The sequence below is a fragment of the Apiospora phragmitis genome, assembly GCF_038363925.1.
Source record: "Apiospora phragmitis strain CBS 135458 chromosome Unknown utg000005l:1.0-4161743.0:1.0-4166827.0, whole genome shotgun sequence".
Classification (NCBI taxonomy): Eukaryota; Fungi; Ascomycota; class Sordariomycetes; order Amphisphaeriales; family Apiosporaceae; genus Apiospora; species Apiospora phragmitis.
Window position 1 is genome coordinate 2,975,407 of NW_027117403.1, and position 18,613 is coordinate 2,994,019.

The window sequence follows — 18,613 nt, forward strand, 5'->3', positions numbered from 1 at the left end:
ATACAGAGACTTCCATCCTCGTCACGCAGCCATTCCACAGGGCGTGTAATCGTATGAAAGAGGGCAGTTATTATCGCAGAGCCATTCAAGCAGCTGGAGGGCCTCGTTGCTGGCCTTTTTCCCACCTTCAAAGCGTGCAGTGGGACAGCCCATGGACTCATCGATTAGCAGATAGCATGTGGGGTCTTCCTGGTTCTATAATATGAATGACCAGGAACACTTGTAAGGGTCAGCTTCCGTGAGAGGCGGAGCGCCAAAGTTGGCAACGATTCGGTGTAGGAGCCACGGCGAAGAGATGAGGTTAGCCAGGGACGCCTCCCTCGTGTAATCCCAACGCAGCTTGCGATCAACCGAGAGACCGGGCTCCTTGCCCTCTGTTTGGGTTCTCATATCCCTATCGCTCCATTCCACGGTAGCGCCTCCCTGTGGTGGGCCCCAGGTCTCGGACTGGTCCTTTAGCACTCCCCACCGTGTCGTGAAGTGTTTACGGAGGCAGTACGGGTCATGCTCCAGATCAACGCGGCCATCAGCGTCCATCTTGACCGAGCACGGGCACATACCACCAATCTCCAGCGGTGGCCAGCGTGGCTTTCCATGTATCATTCTAGGGAGAGATACACGCTTGGGCCCGTCTGGCGCCGTGTCCTCATCCGGCACACGAAGTCGTGTCCCCCTCAAGACTGCCCGGTCCGTGGCCGGTAGGCCAATTGTAGAGTAGTCGTGAAGGTCCGCCGGTTTAAAGTTTACACCGTCTACATAAAGGAATCTGGAGAAGCCTAGCAGGAGGCTCTTCATCAAGAGCTCTTTCTGGCTGTTTTCCACTGGTATTCCCTGGTAAGCTAGCTATCTAATGAGGGTAGAGAAGGTCAGGAAAAACATACAATCATTGAATTTCTGGATTGGATCGTCTGAATTCCCGACAATCCTTGTAAGTCTCTTGGCCTCCGTGGCATTGGCCATGCGCTGGATGTGACTTGCTTTTCGGGCTGTGAGCTTGCCCTCCGGAAGCCTGGGCTCTTCTTCGAACTCCTGTATTTTGTTGGAATCCTTTTGGCACTTTGGCGGTTCTTCGAAACTCCGGCGTCGGCCGCAATGGCCTTTGTGGCCTTCTTGCTGGCCTCACGTTGTGACTTTCGCTCAGACATGACGGAGATCAATTAGTGTCACGAGTACGATGCGGGTAGAGGTAGAAATAGGAATGTTAGTTTGAGACGAGAGATAAACGGAGAACAACGTTAGAACGGGATAGTAAGAAGCTCGAAAGAGGGTGCGACGTGTCTTGATATAGCTTTAGTACGGTAAGTAAGAAAGATATACGATGCTTCGTTTATAGGTTTCGTTTCTGTTAGGTTAACAACTTGATATCGAACCGAAAAGGAACAAAGAATGCTTTGTTCGAGGGCAAGTACATGGGGAGGTTGGAGAACGAAACGCTTAGGGCGAGTTTACTTTTCAAAGCTAGATGATAATTATACTAATCAGAATGGTAATAAAACATATCCTATTCCACATAGTTGCCCCGAAAGAGTGGCGAGTTCTGAGGAAAGGTGAGAGCCTCGCTGAGAGCAACACCCTCGTATTGGTCTAACCCCACGTGCCCACCTGGGCAAGCCCCGAGAAACCGCTTCCCCCTATACCCTCACCAAGTATATACTCAAACCCCAAGTTGACATGCTCAACGAAGAAAGTGTAGTGCCGTCGATGCGACGGCGAGACGAGTTCCAACTGGAATCCGGTCACCTTGTCTTTGAGTGTGCCCGTGACGGTGCCACTATATGTCTTGGAGGCGAGGACATAATCCTCAGTCGTCGAAGTGCTCGAGCGTATGGTCTGGAATATTGGAGCACCGTCTTTGAACAAGACCACGGACTGATGACTATGCCCTTTCTCGAGATTTGAACCGAACGAAAAGAAGCTCAAGACATAAGGGCCCAGCTTAGCTCGCACCGCTTAAAGATTTGTCAAACAAGTGAACCAGCTAAATACAATATCGTACCGTGTCAGTATTTCCTGGCTGGCTGATGGTGAACAGGGACTCTTAAGTGATGTTGACATTACCTAAATGCAGACCAGAACCTTTCGTAGCCACCCATTCCGGCCCAGACCACTCTGCGTCCCTTGATGTTGACGTCCAGATCGACCGTACCGGCAGGAATAGGCTGCGACCAGTGCCAATGGCGAACCGGTTCCGTCGATCCGTTCTGAGCCGGCCAGACCTGTCCATCGGCAGTGATGGGCTTCGCCTTGGACTGGATGAAGGCTTTACCGTCCAAGGTGTCGGACTTCATGGTTACGACAGCCTCGCTTATCTCCGCATTGACAAGGAAGGAGAACTTGTACCCATCCTTCACGTCGTACCACACGCCCTGGTGCCTTGGGCACATGACTCCACGACGGAATGGTCGGGATAGTAGACCTCGTAGAAGCGGGTGCGGTTGGCAAACGCAAACTCCATCGACAGGCGAAAGTTTCTAGTGCCGAGGATGGCGTAATTGGGATCACGGTAGAACCCAAAGACGAAAGATTGCATCCCGTCTTCCGAGATGCCGTCGAAGTCCCACTGCTCTCCAGCTGATGAGTTAAGGGGGCGGATCTTGGGGAATTCGAAGTTCTCCATGGCATCTCGTGTGAAGTCCACGTTCTGCCTACCCTTAGCCATCTCGAATGCGGTCAGGTCGCTGACCTCGCATGCAGACTCTTCAGTGTGCGCTTCCATGAGCAGGCCAGGCTCCAGTTCCCCGGCGAAACCGTTGGTGGCAGCATCATTCCAGTGTACTGGCCATGGTTCTGGCCAGATGTTGCTGGAGGCCCGCGCAGAGGCTGCTAGCCAAAAGAAGCAATATGAACCTTGGCTCGGCCGCACGCGAGGGAGGAAATAAAATAAAAGAGATTACCCAACGCTGGGTGGCTGACCTCGTCAAAGTTACGACAGCAGATCAACATAATTCAAGTGGTGACACGTGGGAACATTGTCTGTACTATGGCTCGCTGTATCTGCGGAAGCCAATTCTTGACTGTCGGAAGGATAAACTGTCATTCCCGCGGTTATCATCCGCCACTCGAGCAAACGATACCCTTCTGGACATCCTGCTCACGAATCTTTTGTCGGGCCCCAAGACACAATAGACCAGCAAGCTGAGACTGCCTACGTTGCTCTGGCGCGAAACTTTTGCTTCAATAGGACCTTTCTCATCACGACCGATGGGAAGATGGGCCTTGGCCCATACGCAGCACAGAGCGGCGATACGATCGCCGTTATATTTGGTGGCGGTGTACCATTTGTGCTAAGATCCCGAGAGTGCCCGCAGCTACAAGAGCAGGAATCTTTACGGCTTTATTGGCGCGTTGTTGGAGAGTCTTACGTGCAGGGTCTCATAAATGGGGAGGCTGTTAAAGCTAGTCAGCAAGGAATTGTCAGTGAGGAGCTTTTGGCCTTGATCTGATGGAATCCTACGATCTACGCACCGGGGAAAATAAGTCTTGCAGAGAATGGCGTACTAGTAGCCATGCATGAATATGCGTAATTCGGGAATGAATACCGGAAAAGAGCCTCTAATTAAATCACCAACAAGAAGCAGTTTACATTAAGGCCTGCCAATACCTGTTTTCTATTGCACTAGTGAACTAGCTGCAGCCTCAGCGGTTAAAGTGCGCCGTCTATTGGCTACAGGTTTTTTTACATTATATTAACGTATAAGATGGTATTACGTTTAAAATCGATAAGATCCGTTTACTGTACTCTTCCGTAAACTAGCGTAAACGGTAGCTGGTTTAGGGGCGGCTGTTTTCGTGTCCCAACCCTCCTGGATTCGTGCCCCCTTGAACCACGGTCATGACCTTTATGCAAGAGCTCCTCGCGCCACCGCTGGTAGAGTTCTATTCCAAAGAAGGCGCGTGGCTTGGTGACAAGCAATCTCTGGGACCTCAGATACGCGACATCACAGGCGTCTCTGCGAGTGCACTTTACGGTGCTCCTCTGTCCGACTTTCCCATTTCCGAACGAGAAGCCTGGCTGCGCAACCGCCAAACCAAATACCCGGAGGACCTAGCGTATGCGCTCCTGGGGATATTCGGCGTTCACATGCCGCTGATATACGGCGAAGGGCGAGATAATGCCCAGAAACGGCTGCGGGAGGAGATCCAGAAAGCCATGAAGGGTGGGTTTGCTCCTTCCAAACAGTGATTCTGAGAGAAGGCTGACTGAAATAGGGACTCGAGCCGACGATTTCTCTGTTACCTTCAGCCTGTCGGATGTTCCCGAGACGCAACACTTCGTCGGAAGAGAAGGCAAACTGGCGGAGATGCGTACCAACCTAAACTCGGATGGAAGCCGTCGTGCCGTGGTTCTCTATGGTCTCGGGGGTATTGGTAGAACACAACTTGCCGTTACGTACGCGAAGCGCTACCGAGACGAATATTCCGCTACATTCTGGTTTAATATCAAGGACGAAGCCTCGATCAAGCAAAGCTTCGTCAAAGTGGCGAGGCAAATAATGCAACAGCATCCTGATAATAGCCACTTAAGTGCTATAAATATATAGCAAAATCGAGAAGAGAAGACCGAAGCCGTAAAGGCCTGGCTAAGCTTACCAGGCAACACGAGGTGGCTTCTTATCTACGATAACCTCGATAATCCTAAATTAGCCAATCATGCAGAAGCCGCAGGAATCGATATCCATCGCTTTCTTCCTATAGCGTACCAAGGCTCGATCATTATTACGACTCGTTCGTCGCAAATGGATCTAGGTTATATAATTCGCATAAAAAAGCTTGTGTCTATAGAAGATAGTTTAGGGATCCTCTCAACAACCTCCGGCAGAGGCAATTTGTAAAACAGTACAAATCTTATCCCTAATAAAAGCTTTACTAATATTAGTTATAGATATTAATGCTAAAAATCTCGTAAGGGAGCTTGATGGGCTACCCCTTACTCTTGCCACGGCTGGAGCATACTTGAAACGCGTCTCGATCGGCTTCGATCGTTACCTTCGCCTATACAAAGAATCGTGGGCAAGACTTCACACAAGCATTCCGGGTCTAAGCTCCTACCAAGACCGCACGCTCTGCTCCACATGGCAGCTCTCGTATGGCCAATTGCAGAGACACAATCCACTCGCAGCCCACCTACTCCGATGGTGGGCGTATTTTGACAACGAAGACATCTGGTTCGAACTCCTCCAGGCCGACGAAGGAGATGGTCCAGCTTGGGTATACGAACTGAATAATGAGTTGAGTTTCAATAACGCAATGGGTACGCTGCACGATTACGGGCCTATCGACCAACACACTGGCACTCCGGGCTTAACCGAGTCAAGGGAATACAGCATCCACTCCTGTGTACACAATTGGACCATTCACATGTTGAACCAAACTTGGGATGTTGATTTGGCTGGACTCACGATAGGCTGTGTAGCCTCACTGGTCCCATCAAGAGACAGCTCCCAGTTCTGGCAACTACAGAGACGGCTTCTATCACATGCTATTAGATGTTGCGCTATGATTCGAGACAGCGATCAGGATATGCCTTGGGCCTTTCATAAACTAGGCAACCTCTACCTCGACCAGGGCAGGATGGACGAGGCCGAGACGATATACCAGCGGGCACTGCAAGGATACGAGAAGGCCTGGGGTGCCGACCACACATCCACACTCTCCACGGTCAACAACTTAGGCAACCTCTACTCAGCCCAGGGCAGGATAGACGAGGCCGAGACGATGTACCAGCGGGCACTGCAAGGATACGAGAAGGCTTTAGGTGCCGACATATTCATTCGATATAGACCGGCACTCAATACCATGCAAAACCTAGCAGATCTCAGAGCCCATCAGGGGCAGCGAATCGCAGCTAAGGAACTCTATATAAAAGCCTGCGGCGGACTCGAACTACTTCTTGGCCCACAAAATATCGCCGTTCAATGCCTTCATAATACTATATCTCATTTAGAGATATCGGATGGCAAGTTAAGCAATTGCTCCTGTACTTTTGAGACCCTAGCATGTTAATTTCTAGAAACAGATCCAATCCTGTCGCCTACACACAACCAGGACAAGCAGGATAAGCATAAAAGGCGTCAGCTTGGCTTAAGGCGATTCATTAAAAGGCTCCGAAAATAGCTATTGAGAAGCAACAGATAGAAATGTGTCGATTGCCAGCTCAACTTCTACGACCAGGCGAGCCTGGGGGGAGCTGTAACGAATGTACTTACTATAGGCAAATAGTGAAGATGGGTGAGAACGAGAGATCGGAGCGTTAGCTTTAGAGAAATGCGTTCAGGGGCTCAGGAGTGAAATCAATGTATTCGCGGACTCTTGCTTATTGCGGGTTTCAAGCCAGCTTGATTTAAGCCTTCATACAAGTGACGTCCTAGTCTGGTTGGCCTCCTTCCAATCCCCTCTTAACCTGGCGTACTGTATCGTAAATCATCCCACCGAAGTCCTAGGTCTGAGCCACACACCGTGGACAGTCTGTACATGATTTCGAAAGTGGTCCAGATCGTCCAGCTTGACGCCTTCTTCTACGCATGTGGGATGCTCGCAGAATATGAGTTTGTCATGCTCAAGGTCTCTGATCTCCTTGACATGTGCGCGCACGAAATGATCGTTCATCACCGCTGGCCGACTATATGTGAAGGTGCGCTCTTGGTACAAAAGACGACCATCCCCAATACACCGTGGACATTTTGTCTTCAGCATAAGTAATGGAATATAATGATCGGGAGGGGTTGCATCGGTTATGTTCGGCTGAACCTGTGCTCGCTTATATATACAAGTACGTCTAGGCGTCTCCCGCTTTTAGCAGAGTCGGAACATAACATCGACAGCGTGAATACATAACTCCAGTATATCCTCAAAGGTGGGCAGTTCCGGTTGAAAAAGGAACGCCTTAGCTAGCTCTGCGCGTTCGGGGATTTGGCGGTCGATCTCTAGCTGCCAGGCTTCCTCAAGTTCCTCTAATTCTTCCTCACCTGCGACCTGCCTCTCGATGTCCCACGTAGGCCTGTTGTAAAAGAAGTATTGCCGGTATTGCTCCTCGACGTTGCTTACGCGTTGCGCTTGTTTCGTTCTAATGCTCCTGACAGGACTCGGATTTCCTCCTCATTTCCTTGTCCTTTGTATCGATACCGACCAGCTTTGAGCATCTCTCGGCATTGTTTCAGCGCTTCAATCTCGGGATCCGGCGGCAAGGACTCCCAAACTTGCTTGGGGACCATCTTTCTTCGAGCCCGTGGGTCACGTGTCATCCCGACATAAGTAAATAGGTTAATCAGAGCGTCTTCCGTTAACTCGTCTAGAAAGGCGTTCTGTGTATCAAATTCGATATTCTCGTTAATATACGCACTATTAAACATAGCCCATTTAAAATTATAGCGTAGCGCCTAATCCCGCATAGCGTTAAGGGCCTTTCCTACTTAATATTAATATAAATAATAAATTAATACTAAACTGAGACTTACTATTCATAGCGTTGGCATTACCTCTTCGGAAGGCTTTTAACGTAATAGGTTCTTTATTCCCTATATTAAAACTTTATCGTTTCAGGTCATCGCGAAGCTTATAATACCGAACAACCTTATCTCCTACACGGAAAACCGGTCGCTTCAGCTAATCTTTCTTCCATCGAAGGGTTATACACTTAACCGGGCCCGCGTTCTTAACTTAGAAAACCCGCCGGATAATCGTCAAGCTTAGAGCATTAAACGCGTCGTCGTAAAGGGCTAAGCAAATAATCATACTAATAAAATTAAATATTAATCTACGCGTTATAATAAACTAAAAGATCGTATTAAATAAAACGTTAAGAATAATTCCGAAATTATCGTAATAACTAATACTTACGGCTTCGGGTTATTATCTATTCCCTTATAATATATAAATTTCATAGCTATAAAAAACATCTCTTAGCCGGTCTCTAGGTAACGTACCACCATAAATCGAATATCTTCGTAACATAACGCTTTCGGGCGACCACGATCAGTAGTTTCACGAGCTAATATATTATCAAGCAGCTAAAACTCGTCTAGTACATAGTTATTATCTTTATTCGAGCTAGTTAAGCATTTAAAGGTAAATAGATCTTCTTAAAATCTATCCAATAACTTAAACGTCTCGTTATTAACGAGCTCACCGGGTCGTGCTCTTATATATACTAAGGCCTAGTATATATTAATTAAATTTATACGTTAACGCTTATTTACGAAAATACCGTCGTTATAGGCGATATTAAAGATTAAAAGAGTAAAAACATCGTTAAAATTTACGACTAGTTTATTATTAATATTTAAAAAACGAAGTTAAAAAAGAGGTATTAAAGTAATAATATATTATTATAAAACTATTAATAATTAAAAATAATTATATATAATTTATATATTTTAAAAATCTCTTTATTATTATTTATATTAATATAGCGGCCGTTAATATTAATATAAAACTATTTATATTAATAATAATACTTTTAAAATATACCTTATAATTTAATCCGGTATATATTAAATAGGCTCTCGTACGTACGGTGATTCCGGTTTTAATTGAGGTTTAATCGTTCTTATTCTATTATTTATATTTATCTTTAATACGAGCTACGAGGGGTATCGTATACCCCTCTTAATAAAATAGAAAAGGGTTCGTACGCATAGGTACGTAGCACTTTTTTTAAGGTAATATAAAAAACTTTAGTTTTTACTATTCTAATATTAGCAGTCTTTATTTTAATAATAAACTTGGGCAGCTCCCCTTTTTAAGACGAGTCTTCCCTTTGTAAAGGTTTTATACGAATAGGTTACGCTAATCCGGTATTCGGTACCTACTTGAGCCGTATAGGTAATACTATACCTTTTTAATATTAATTTAGTTAAATCATAGGTCTTTTTATAGTAATAATAATAAAGAAAGTTATTATATATCTACGTATATTATTTCTCGTTATAAATTAAAAGGAATAGTTTAAAAATAATAATAGTAATAAAAGTAATAATAATAATAAGTACGCCGTCGTATATCGAAATACGTTATACCCTATTAAAGAAAAAGATATCTTTTTCTCTCCTTTTTTTTACTCGCCGTATAAATCTAATCTCTCAACGTACGCCTCTACGCGTACGGTTAACCTATCAATTAATACTAGTTATTCGAAGGCTTTATTTAGAGATTTTTTAGTAAAAGCGTTTATAAGGTTATTTCGGCCGTCGACCTAATAAATCTCCGAGATCTCTCTTTTTTATACGATTTTCGGAGCGATATAATATTAATTATTAATCTTTTCTCGTTTATCGTTCTTAATTTAATTAAGTATTTATAAAGTAAATATCCTCGTTAATAAGCCGGTAATAAAACGCGGCGTCTATTGAGTAAGTAATGTTTTATTATACGTCTTCCGGATCGAGATAATTATACTCTTTTTCGTTATCTTTTAGCTCCTCCCTTTTCCTTTCTTAATTTCGGACGAAATCCCTATATTTTTCCTAGGTAAGGAGATCTTGTCTAGTATTATTACACGTTTAGAGGTATTAAGTTATTATACGGGTTCGCTTTTCGGCTAGGTAGTTTATTAATTAATAGCCTTATTTATAGCAGATTCGGCAGGTTTTTTATTCGAACTGCCGGTTCTCGTATAATAATCTTAGTTAAAAAGTATTAACGGGTCGCTAGTTACTTTCTTATTTTAATAGTCGGCTATTATATAGTAATTTATTATAATAGATTAGTCGGTTTTCTTTCGTATAATTATTTATAAACTATTTATTAATTAAATATGTATTCGTAGCCGGGTTTTAATATAGTTCCTCCGTTAAGTATCGTTCCGAGATCCTCTAGTCCTTTATTATATTTAATAATACGCGAAGGTCCGAAAATAGCGTTTTATATATTAGCTTTTAATAGATAAGGGCTGGTAAAAGTTCCGGAACTCCTCGATAAATTCTAACGACGGAGGTATAAAAAGCGATCTCTTTTTTAAATCCTTTTTCGAAAGCGTATTATACGAATTAAAGCTTATTTAATAAGATTTCTGAAACCTCGATAAATTGTTTCTCGGCGTTTTCACTATTTATTTATACGAAAAAAGTTATTATCTAATCCGTAAAATATTATACATAATTTATTATTATATTAAAGTACGAATTTATTAAATAATATATCTCGTTTTATTTCTTTTTAGGTTTAATATAATTAAAATAAAATACCTTTATACGGTTAAAAAAATATTTAAAAAAACTATATAATATTAATCTTTTAATATATCTAACCGTCGGTATGTTTTAATAAATATCCGTATTTTATTATAAATAATATTATATAGCTTACCGGTATAGTTTTTTTCCTTTTTCTATACCTTCGAAAAAATAACGACCTTATTCTAATCGATTTTACCGTTATAAATAGCTCGGCTTAGAGGGATATAGTATTTTATAACGTACGCTAGACTAGATAATCGTACGGTCTAGTCCGGCGGTACCGAAATTAGAGAAAGAAAAGGGACGATATCTTATAACGTTTAAATATTTAGGAATTTAAGGTTAAACGTCGGACCTAAAGTGTCCCGTAGTATCGCGAACGATTGCTCCGTATAGAGACCGGGTGTTTCTCGCTTAGGCGGCGGTTATTCGATTATTTATTTTAGAAAAGAGTATAGAATATCTTTTTTCGAGTTTCCGAAGTCGGTTTTACCGGTCGGTCCTATTAATATACGAGAGCGGCCGGTAATATTAATTATACTAGCTTACTTTTAAAAAATCCGCTTATTAATATATTAATTCCGTTTTTTTCGAAATAATAATAAAACTCTTTTTAAAAAATATAATTAATTTAACCGAATTAATATTTAATCTATTTTTTAAATTTTATATTAAATATTTTTTAAAGGAATGTTTGTTTTATTTTTAATATATAATATTTTAAAAAGTATCGTATAAAGTACATCGTAAGTAGTTCGAGTATTATTTTTTTAAAAAATATTTTTAAAAGTTCGAATTCTTAAAAAGCGAGGTTAATATTTTTTTTTAAACTATTAAAAAAATCCCGGTATTTTAAAAAACTTTTTCGTATATAAATAGTTCGAGGTCTAAAGTTGTCGGTTTATTTAAGTTCGGTATATTTAAGTTTAATCTCGATTCGTTAACCGTAATTAATTCTATTTTAATAAAAGTTATTATTTTATAAATTATATAATAAAGTTATTTAAATATATAATTATATATAGTTTAATTAATTTCGCGTATAATTCGAAACTTAGTCTCGTTTTTATAATATATACTTAAAAAAAAGGGTTCCTCTTCGTATAATTAATTTAGTTCGGCTCTTTTTCCGAATTTCTAATAAGAAGAAATTCTCGAAGCTCTTTAATACGGTCGCCCTTACGTTAATAAAGGCGTAAAACCGTTTCTTTACTCTTATTAATTTATAATCACTACGAGTAACCGTTAATTAATATTAAATAAGCTCTCGTATATATAGTAATTCCGGTTTTAATCGGGGTTTAATCGTTCTTATTTTATTATTTATATTTAATTTTAGTACGAGCTACGAGGGGTATTATATACCCCTTTTAATAAAATAAAAAGGGGTTCGTACGCGTAGGTATATAGCACCCTTTTTAGAGTAATATAGAAAACCTTAGTTCCTGCTGTTTTAATAATATATTTTATATATATATAATAGAAAGTTTATTACGGCTAGTCGATTAGTTTATTCGAGAATATTTTTTTATAACTCGTTTATAATATTATAATAAAAGTTATATTTATTAATTAAGGGTATATAATTAATTAAAAAAAAGGATAAGTCTTATATTTTTTATTTATATAAAATTCTTACTATATTAATCTTAGTTTTATTAACCTATACCGGCTTTAAAAAACGGACTTCTTATAATTACTTCCGAAGTACTACATGCTACGTCGCCGTTAAGGGCTTCGGGCCTTTCGAAACTCGGTTCTATTATTCTCGGTGGATAAACTCATTTATAAAACCTTAGTAAGGGCCCTATAGAACAGGTCGAGAACGAGTTAGCGCCATCTTTAAACGTAATGGTTTATTAGTAAGTAACCAGCTTAGGCTTAGTAGCCTAGAATGCGTACTCCTAGCTCGTTCTTATAATCCAATTAGGAGGAAAACAAGTAACGTACCCTATAAGCGAGCTGCGCATATAAGTGAGCTGCGCACTTTTATTAACTTTTTTATAATTAACTTCATATTAACTTTTCTTCTTTAATAAGTATAGAATAAAACATAAAAAAAATAAGGTTTAATTTAACGCTTGAAGCGTTTTAAAATAACTCGAAATTAAGTGTACGAAAAGCTGTAGGGATATATTATATCCTAGAGTCGATGTTACGTAGCAGACGACGCGGAATTCGATTACGATCTAAAATCTTTATAAACTTTCGAAAACTTTTTAATTTTAAAAAGGAATTAATTATTCGATATATTATTAATTTAAATACGCGATCGTTTTTTTCTCGGTTAAGTAATATAAAAGCTATAGCGAATCGATTATTTAGTTTATATAACGCGGGACGCGTCGGCGTTAATTAAGTTTTTAATTTTATATAATAATATCTAGACTTTTAGACGCGTTTTAATAAAATAATTAATTATTAAAAAGTCTTTTATAAAAATCTTAACGCGTATCGCGCATAGTTTACTTTTATATAGAATATAATTAATAAATATAAGATATAAAAAGAGAATATATATAACTTTAATAAGACCGGGTTTTTTATAAGCTAAATTTCGTTCGAAATAATTATAACCACCTCCGATCGATGCGGAAGGCCTAGGGTAGTATAATAAAACAATTAAGAATAAATTATAATTATTTAAGGCGTCGAATTAAACGGTTACGCCATCCCTTTATATATTATTTTTACCGAGAAAACTTACCTCTTTTTCTTAATATAAGAATAGCTTATTATTAAAGGATTAAGTGATCGTAGTTATTAAAAATAACTAAATTATGAATAAAAAAGGCGAGGATTAAATTCGATACTTTAATTAATATATTAAGTTTTATACGAAAGGTTATTATTGCCTCTTAGTTTTAAACGATTACGAAAGCTACTACTCGATAGCTTTTAAGCTTTATTATAAAGAGAACTCGATTATTATACTTTATATACCTTTTTATTTATTATATAAGCTTTAGCCTTTTAATATCGGCTATTTTTATATATTAAAAAAGGCGTACGAAAAAGAAATTAAAGGTTTTATATAGGCGTATATTATTTATATCTCTAAGTATTAGAATAGCAGTAACTAAGGTTTTCTATATTACTTTAAAAAATATGCCACGTACCTGCGCGCATAAGCCCTTTTTTAGTTTTATTAAGAAAGGTATACGATACTTTTCGTAGCTTATATTAAAAATAGAGATAAATATAATAAAATATAACAATTAAACCTCGATTAAACTTAAAACTTATACGTATATATAAAAGCTTATTTAATATTAATTAATAATTACCTATAGCGATTATAAATTAATAAAAATAAAGAGACGGTTCTACGCCCTTACCGACGTAAGGGCGACCGTATTAAAAAGCCCCGAGAATTTCCGCCCGGTGGAGATTCGAAGGAAGAGCCGAACTAAATTAACCGTACGAGGAGGAACGCTTTTTCCCGAGTATATATTATAAAGAGGAAATTAAGTTCCGAATTATACGCGAAACTAAGTAAGTTATATATAATTATATATTTAAATAAATTTATTATATAATTTATAAAATAATAACTTTTATTAAAATAGAATTAATTACGGTCGGCAAATTGAGACCGAGCCCGGACGTACCGAGTTAAAATAGACCGACGATTTTAGACCCCGAATCATTTATGTACGAAGAGGTATTTTAAAATATCGAGATCTCGTTAGCGGTTTAAAAAAGAAATATTAATTTCGTTTTTTAAAAATTCGAACTTTTAAACGTACTCTTTAAAAAAATAACGTTCGAATTATTTATAACGTATTTTATATAATACTTTTTAAAATATTATATATTAAACATAAAAGGAACCTTTTTTTTAAAGTTTTTTATTATAAAATTTAACGAATAAATCGAGTATTAATTCGATTAAATTAACCGTACGTTTTAAAAAAAATCTTTTTAATTATTTTAAAAAATACAGAATTAATATATTAATAAACGAATCCTTTAAAGCTAAACTAGTAAGCCTAGTATTACCGGCCGTTCTCGTATATTAATAAAATTAACCGGTAAACCCGACTTCGAAAACTTAAAAAGAGGATATTTTATACGCTTCCCGAGAATAAATAATCGAATAACCGCCGCTTAAATAAGAAATACCCGGTCTCTATACGGAGTAATCGTCCGGAATATTACGGGATACTCTAGGCCTGACGTTTAACCTTGGATTCCTAAGTATCTAAGCGTTAAAAGATATTATCCCTTTTCTTTCTCCGATTTTAATACCGCCGGACTAGACCGTATAATTATCGGGTCTAGCGTACGTTATAAAATACGATATTTTTCTAAGCCGAGCTATTTATAATAATAAAATCGATTAAAATAAGAGCGTTACTTTTTCCAAGGTATAAAAAAAGGAAAAAAACTATACCGGTAAGCCGTACGATATCTTCTACGATAAATATAGATATTTATTAAAATATGTCGTCGGCTAGATATATTAAAAAACTAATATTATATAATCTTCCCGGATATTTATTCAGGCCGTACGAAGGCATTTTACCTTAATTATATCGGACTTGAAAAGAAATAAAATAAAATATACTACTTAATAAACTCGTATTTTAATATAATAATAAATTATAAGTAATATTTTATAAATTAAATAATAACCTTTTTTATATAAATAAAAAGTAAAAATATTAAAAAGTAATTTATCGAAGTTTTAAAAATCTTATTAAATAAGCTCTAACTTATATAACGAGCCTTCGAAAAAGGATTTAAAAAAGAGATCGCTCTCTATACCTTAGTCGTACGAGCTTACCGAGAAGTCCCGGAACTTTTACCAGTTTTTATTTATTAAAAACTAACCTGCGAGGCGTTTTTTTAAACCTTCGCGTATTATTAAATATAATAATAAACTAAAAGCTTTTAAAATAATACTTAATAAAAGAACTATATTAAAATTTAATTATAAATAACCGTACGAAAAAAAACTAACTAACTTATAATAATAGATTATTATGTAATAATTAATTATTAAAATAAAATAAGAATTAACGAGTTATAAAAGCGTTTTAACTTAAATTACTATATAAAAGTAAATAGTTTAAATAAAAAACTTATTAAATTTATTATAAATAAAACTATTAATTAATAAATCACTTAATTAAAAAATAAACTCGTATAATAACCTAATAATATTAAATAAGATCTCCTTACTTAAAACGAATATAAGGATTTCGTCCGGGACTAAAAAGGGAAAAAAAAGGAGTTAAAAAATAACGAAAAGAAATACGATTAACTTAATCCGGAAAACGTACAATAAAGTATTATTCACTTAATAGATGCCGCGTTCTACTACCGGCTTACTAGTAAGGATATCTACTCTTTAAAAATTATTATATAAGCCGATTAATTTAACCTTAATAGATTATATAATTAGACGTACTAAAAGGAGCTTTAAAATACCGGCGCCGTTTTATTTTCGATAATAAAAAAGCTTTAAATAAAAGCTTACGTATAAAAGAACCTAGATATATAAGTTAATTAAACTTTAAAGAGCGCCGAGATTAAATATAAAAGCTTAAAACTTATCTTATTAATTGAAATAATCGATATATAAAACTAATTAAAAATAATTAAATATTATATCTTAAATATTATAACCTTTTTTTTATTCTTATTATATAAAGTTAATTAGTTTAAAACGTATTATAATAATATTTTTAATTTTATTATATAAAAGGACGGCGAAATATTCTTTAATACTAGCCGTATAAAAATAAGGTTATATTTTACCGAAAATTACTTTCGACACCTTTATTAACGGTTTAAACACCTTTATATAAAGAAGCTCTATACGCTCTTAAAAAACGCCTGCCATAATAATATTGACCCTGCTATTCTTAACGAGATTTAAAAGTTTTATTCTTAGTATTAATCGTATAATTTAACGTTATAAAGATTTAAATTCTCGTTATAAAATAAATATAACTTTAATTACGAAATTATTATAAACGTTATTTATATTAACGAATAAAATATACTCTACGTAATTAATTCAAATATATTTTTTTAAACGGCTATATACCGATATTCGCTTAGTATATAAAATTCCTTTTATAAATATTAAATATATATATATTAAATATATATATATTAAATATATATATATTAAAAAACTTTTAATTATATCTCGTATAATCCGGGTATATATTTTTTAAAAAAATTTCGAAATTATATATAAATAATAAGAATTATTTATAAATAAATACGTATCGAAACTTATTAAATAATAAATAAAATTAAATAAACGCACGTTCCGCCACGTAGAACCTTCGACATCTTATAAAAGGATCTCGGTTATTAAATAAATATCGAAATAATACTTTAAATAGTTATTAAAGTTCTAAATAATACGGCTGGCCCCGACGGCTTAATACTTACCCTGCTTATATTTAAAATATACCTTCGTATCGATGAGAACTTACCACCGTTACTAGAGATCTAAGTACGAAAAGAAGCCGTACTGAAAGTAATAAAGATACTCCGGAAGATACGTGCGGATATTAATATTAACTAAGCCTTAAATACTAGGAACGGACCGGCTATTCATAATATTTTAATACTCCCGCTCCGAAGTAAAGTTTTAATTTAACGAAAAAAAAGGATAAACCGGACTATATAAAATAATAACTATTAAAAACCGTACGATCCGGGTAAACACCCTAAACGGCCCGAAAACCTTTCGAATAATTTAAATTAAGCCGTACTACTAGGAAGAGGCTACAGAACTATATAATAAGCCGGATATATAACTAAATTCGAAATAGCCGGTAAATACCTTAAATATTAACCTAATAACCGAGGAAATTACGGTAGCTGTTATATAACGTGGCTAGGAATAATTTAAAAAATATCTACCCCGGAACGCTTTAATCGCCGTATTTTTTATTTAAAAAGAATAAGAGAATTACGACTTAATAATTAAGTTTTAATAAAACGGCGTTATTACCTCGTTTAAATATTTATTCTAAAAGTTTAACGCGGAAGAGATTAATAATCTTATTATATAAAGAGTTTTCGAATTTATTCGATTCTACTCGAATAAATATACCAGCGGGAGAATTTTTAAAACACGGCTTATATAAGAAATTAAGGGTAAAACTATAAAGTTATACGAGAAGTTTAAGCTTATAATATAAGGTTAATATTAAATAAGCTTTTATACGTACATATAAATAGGGTTCAATTAGTGCTATATTGCTATATTCTATTACTTATATCTATCTTCTCTGCTAGCTACGGGGGCATCGTATGCCCCTCTTTATGAAATAGAAAGGGGTTCGTGCGTACAGGTACGTGGCATCCTTTTTAATATAATATGAAAAACCTTAGTTCCTGCTGTTCTAATATTAGTAGTTTTTATTTTAATAATAGATTTAGGTAGCTCCCCTTTTTAAAACGAGTCTTCCTTTCGTAAAGGTCTCGTATAAATAGGTTACGCTAATCCGGTATTCGGTAGCTATTTAAGCCGTATAAGTGATATTATACTTTTTTAATATTAATTTAATTAAGTAATAAGTCCTTTAATAATAATAATAATAATAAAAGTTATTATATATTAACGTATATTATTTCCTGCTATAAATTAAAAAGAACGGTTTAAAAATAATAATAATAGTAAAAGTAGTAATAATAATAAGGGCGCCGTTCTATATCGCGATATATTATACCCTGTTCGGGAGAAAATATATCTCTTTTTTTCCTTTTTTTTACTCGTTATATAAGTCTAGTTTCTCGACGTATACTTCTACGCGTACAGATAACCTATTAATTAATACTAGTTATTTAAGGGCTTTATTTAGAGATTTCTTAGTAAAAGCGTCTATAGGGTTATTTCGGCCGTCGATTTAGTAGATCTCCGAGATCTCCCTTTTTTCGTATAATTCTCGGAATAATATAATATCGATTATTAGTCTTTTTTCGTTCGTTATTCCTAATTTAACCAAGTATTTATAAAGTGATCTCGAGTCTATATAAAAGATTATTAATACCTCTTAAGATTCGAAGCTTTATACGATTTTTTTTAACGTGGTATTAAGTACGATACCGTTATCGATATCGGAAATTATACCGTATAATTCGTTAATTAATACGTTTCGAGTAATTCTCTTATATTTCATTAAGCTTTAATAAATAATATTATTTTAAATTTCGAATTAATCCCTCGTATGGCTAAACTTTTAACTTAAAATAACTAGGTATCCGAGCTAAGACGTTAAATCTTTATTATTCGCGAATGAACCGTTAGTAAAGATATATATCTTCGTATAATAAAAATTTAGGCGGATATATTTTAGGCCGCGTATCGGATTTTAAATCTATTAGTTAATTTATATATTCAAGTTTTCGATATCTTTATCCCTTAGGGTCTATACTTAAGCGGCGGTAGATAAGTCATACGCTACCTT

At 36.3% G+C, this 18,613-nt stretch overlaps 5 protein-coding genes across 5 annotated transcripts; 1 reads left to right on the forward strand and 4 right to left on the reverse strand.

Annotated features, from left to right (window-relative positions):
- Window positions 1-195: 195 nt before the first annotated feature.
- Window positions 196-537, reverse strand: PG994_004920 (uncharacterized protein; the record flags this gene model as incomplete). The annotated part of the gene is made up of 1 exon (XM_066856329.1): window positions 196-537. The coding sequence occupies one exon, from the start codon at window positions 535-537 to the stop codon at window positions 196-198; it is 342 nt and encodes a 113-aa protein (XP_066718496.1).
- Window positions 538-2,054: 1,517 nt separating this feature from the next.
- PG994_004921 (uncharacterized protein) lies at window positions 2,055-2,288 on the reverse strand (the record flags this gene model as incomplete). Its single annotated transcript, XM_066856330.1, has 1 exon — window positions 2,055-2,288. The coding sequence occupies one exon, from the start codon at window positions 2,286-2,288 to the stop codon at window positions 2,055-2,057; it is 234 nt and encodes a 77-aa protein (XP_066718497.1).
- A 59-nt stretch (window positions 2,289-2,347) lies between these two features.
- On the reverse strand, window positions 2,348-2,716 carry PG994_004922 (uncharacterized protein; the record flags this gene model as incomplete). The annotated part of the gene is made up of 1 exon (XM_066856331.1): window positions 2,348-2,716. One exon carries the CDS (start codon window positions 2,714-2,716, stop codon window positions 2,348-2,350), a length of 369 nt encoding a protein of 122 aa, XP_066718498.1.
- Window positions 2,717-3,832: 1,116 nt separating this feature from the next.
- Window positions 3,833-6,254, forward strand: PG994_004923 (uncharacterized protein; the record flags this gene model as incomplete). The annotated part of the gene is made up of 4 exons (XM_066856332.1): window positions 3,833-4,157; window positions 4,210-4,478; window positions 5,566-5,755; window positions 6,220-6,254. The coding sequence occupies 4 exons, from the start codon at window positions 3,833-3,835 to the stop codon at window positions 6,252-6,254; spliced, it is 819 nt and encodes a 272-aa protein (XP_066718499.1).
- A 538-nt stretch (window positions 6,255-6,792) lies between these two features.
- On the reverse strand, window positions 6,793-7,211 carry PG994_004924 (FluG domain-containing protein; the record flags this gene model as incomplete). Its single annotated transcript, XM_066856333.1, has 2 exons — window positions 6,793-6,997; window positions 7,045-7,211. The coding sequence occupies 2 exons, from the start codon at window positions 7,209-7,211 to the stop codon at window positions 6,793-6,795; spliced, it is 372 nt and encodes a 123-aa protein (XP_066718500.1).
- Window positions 7,212-18,613: the final 11,402 nt, after the last annotated feature.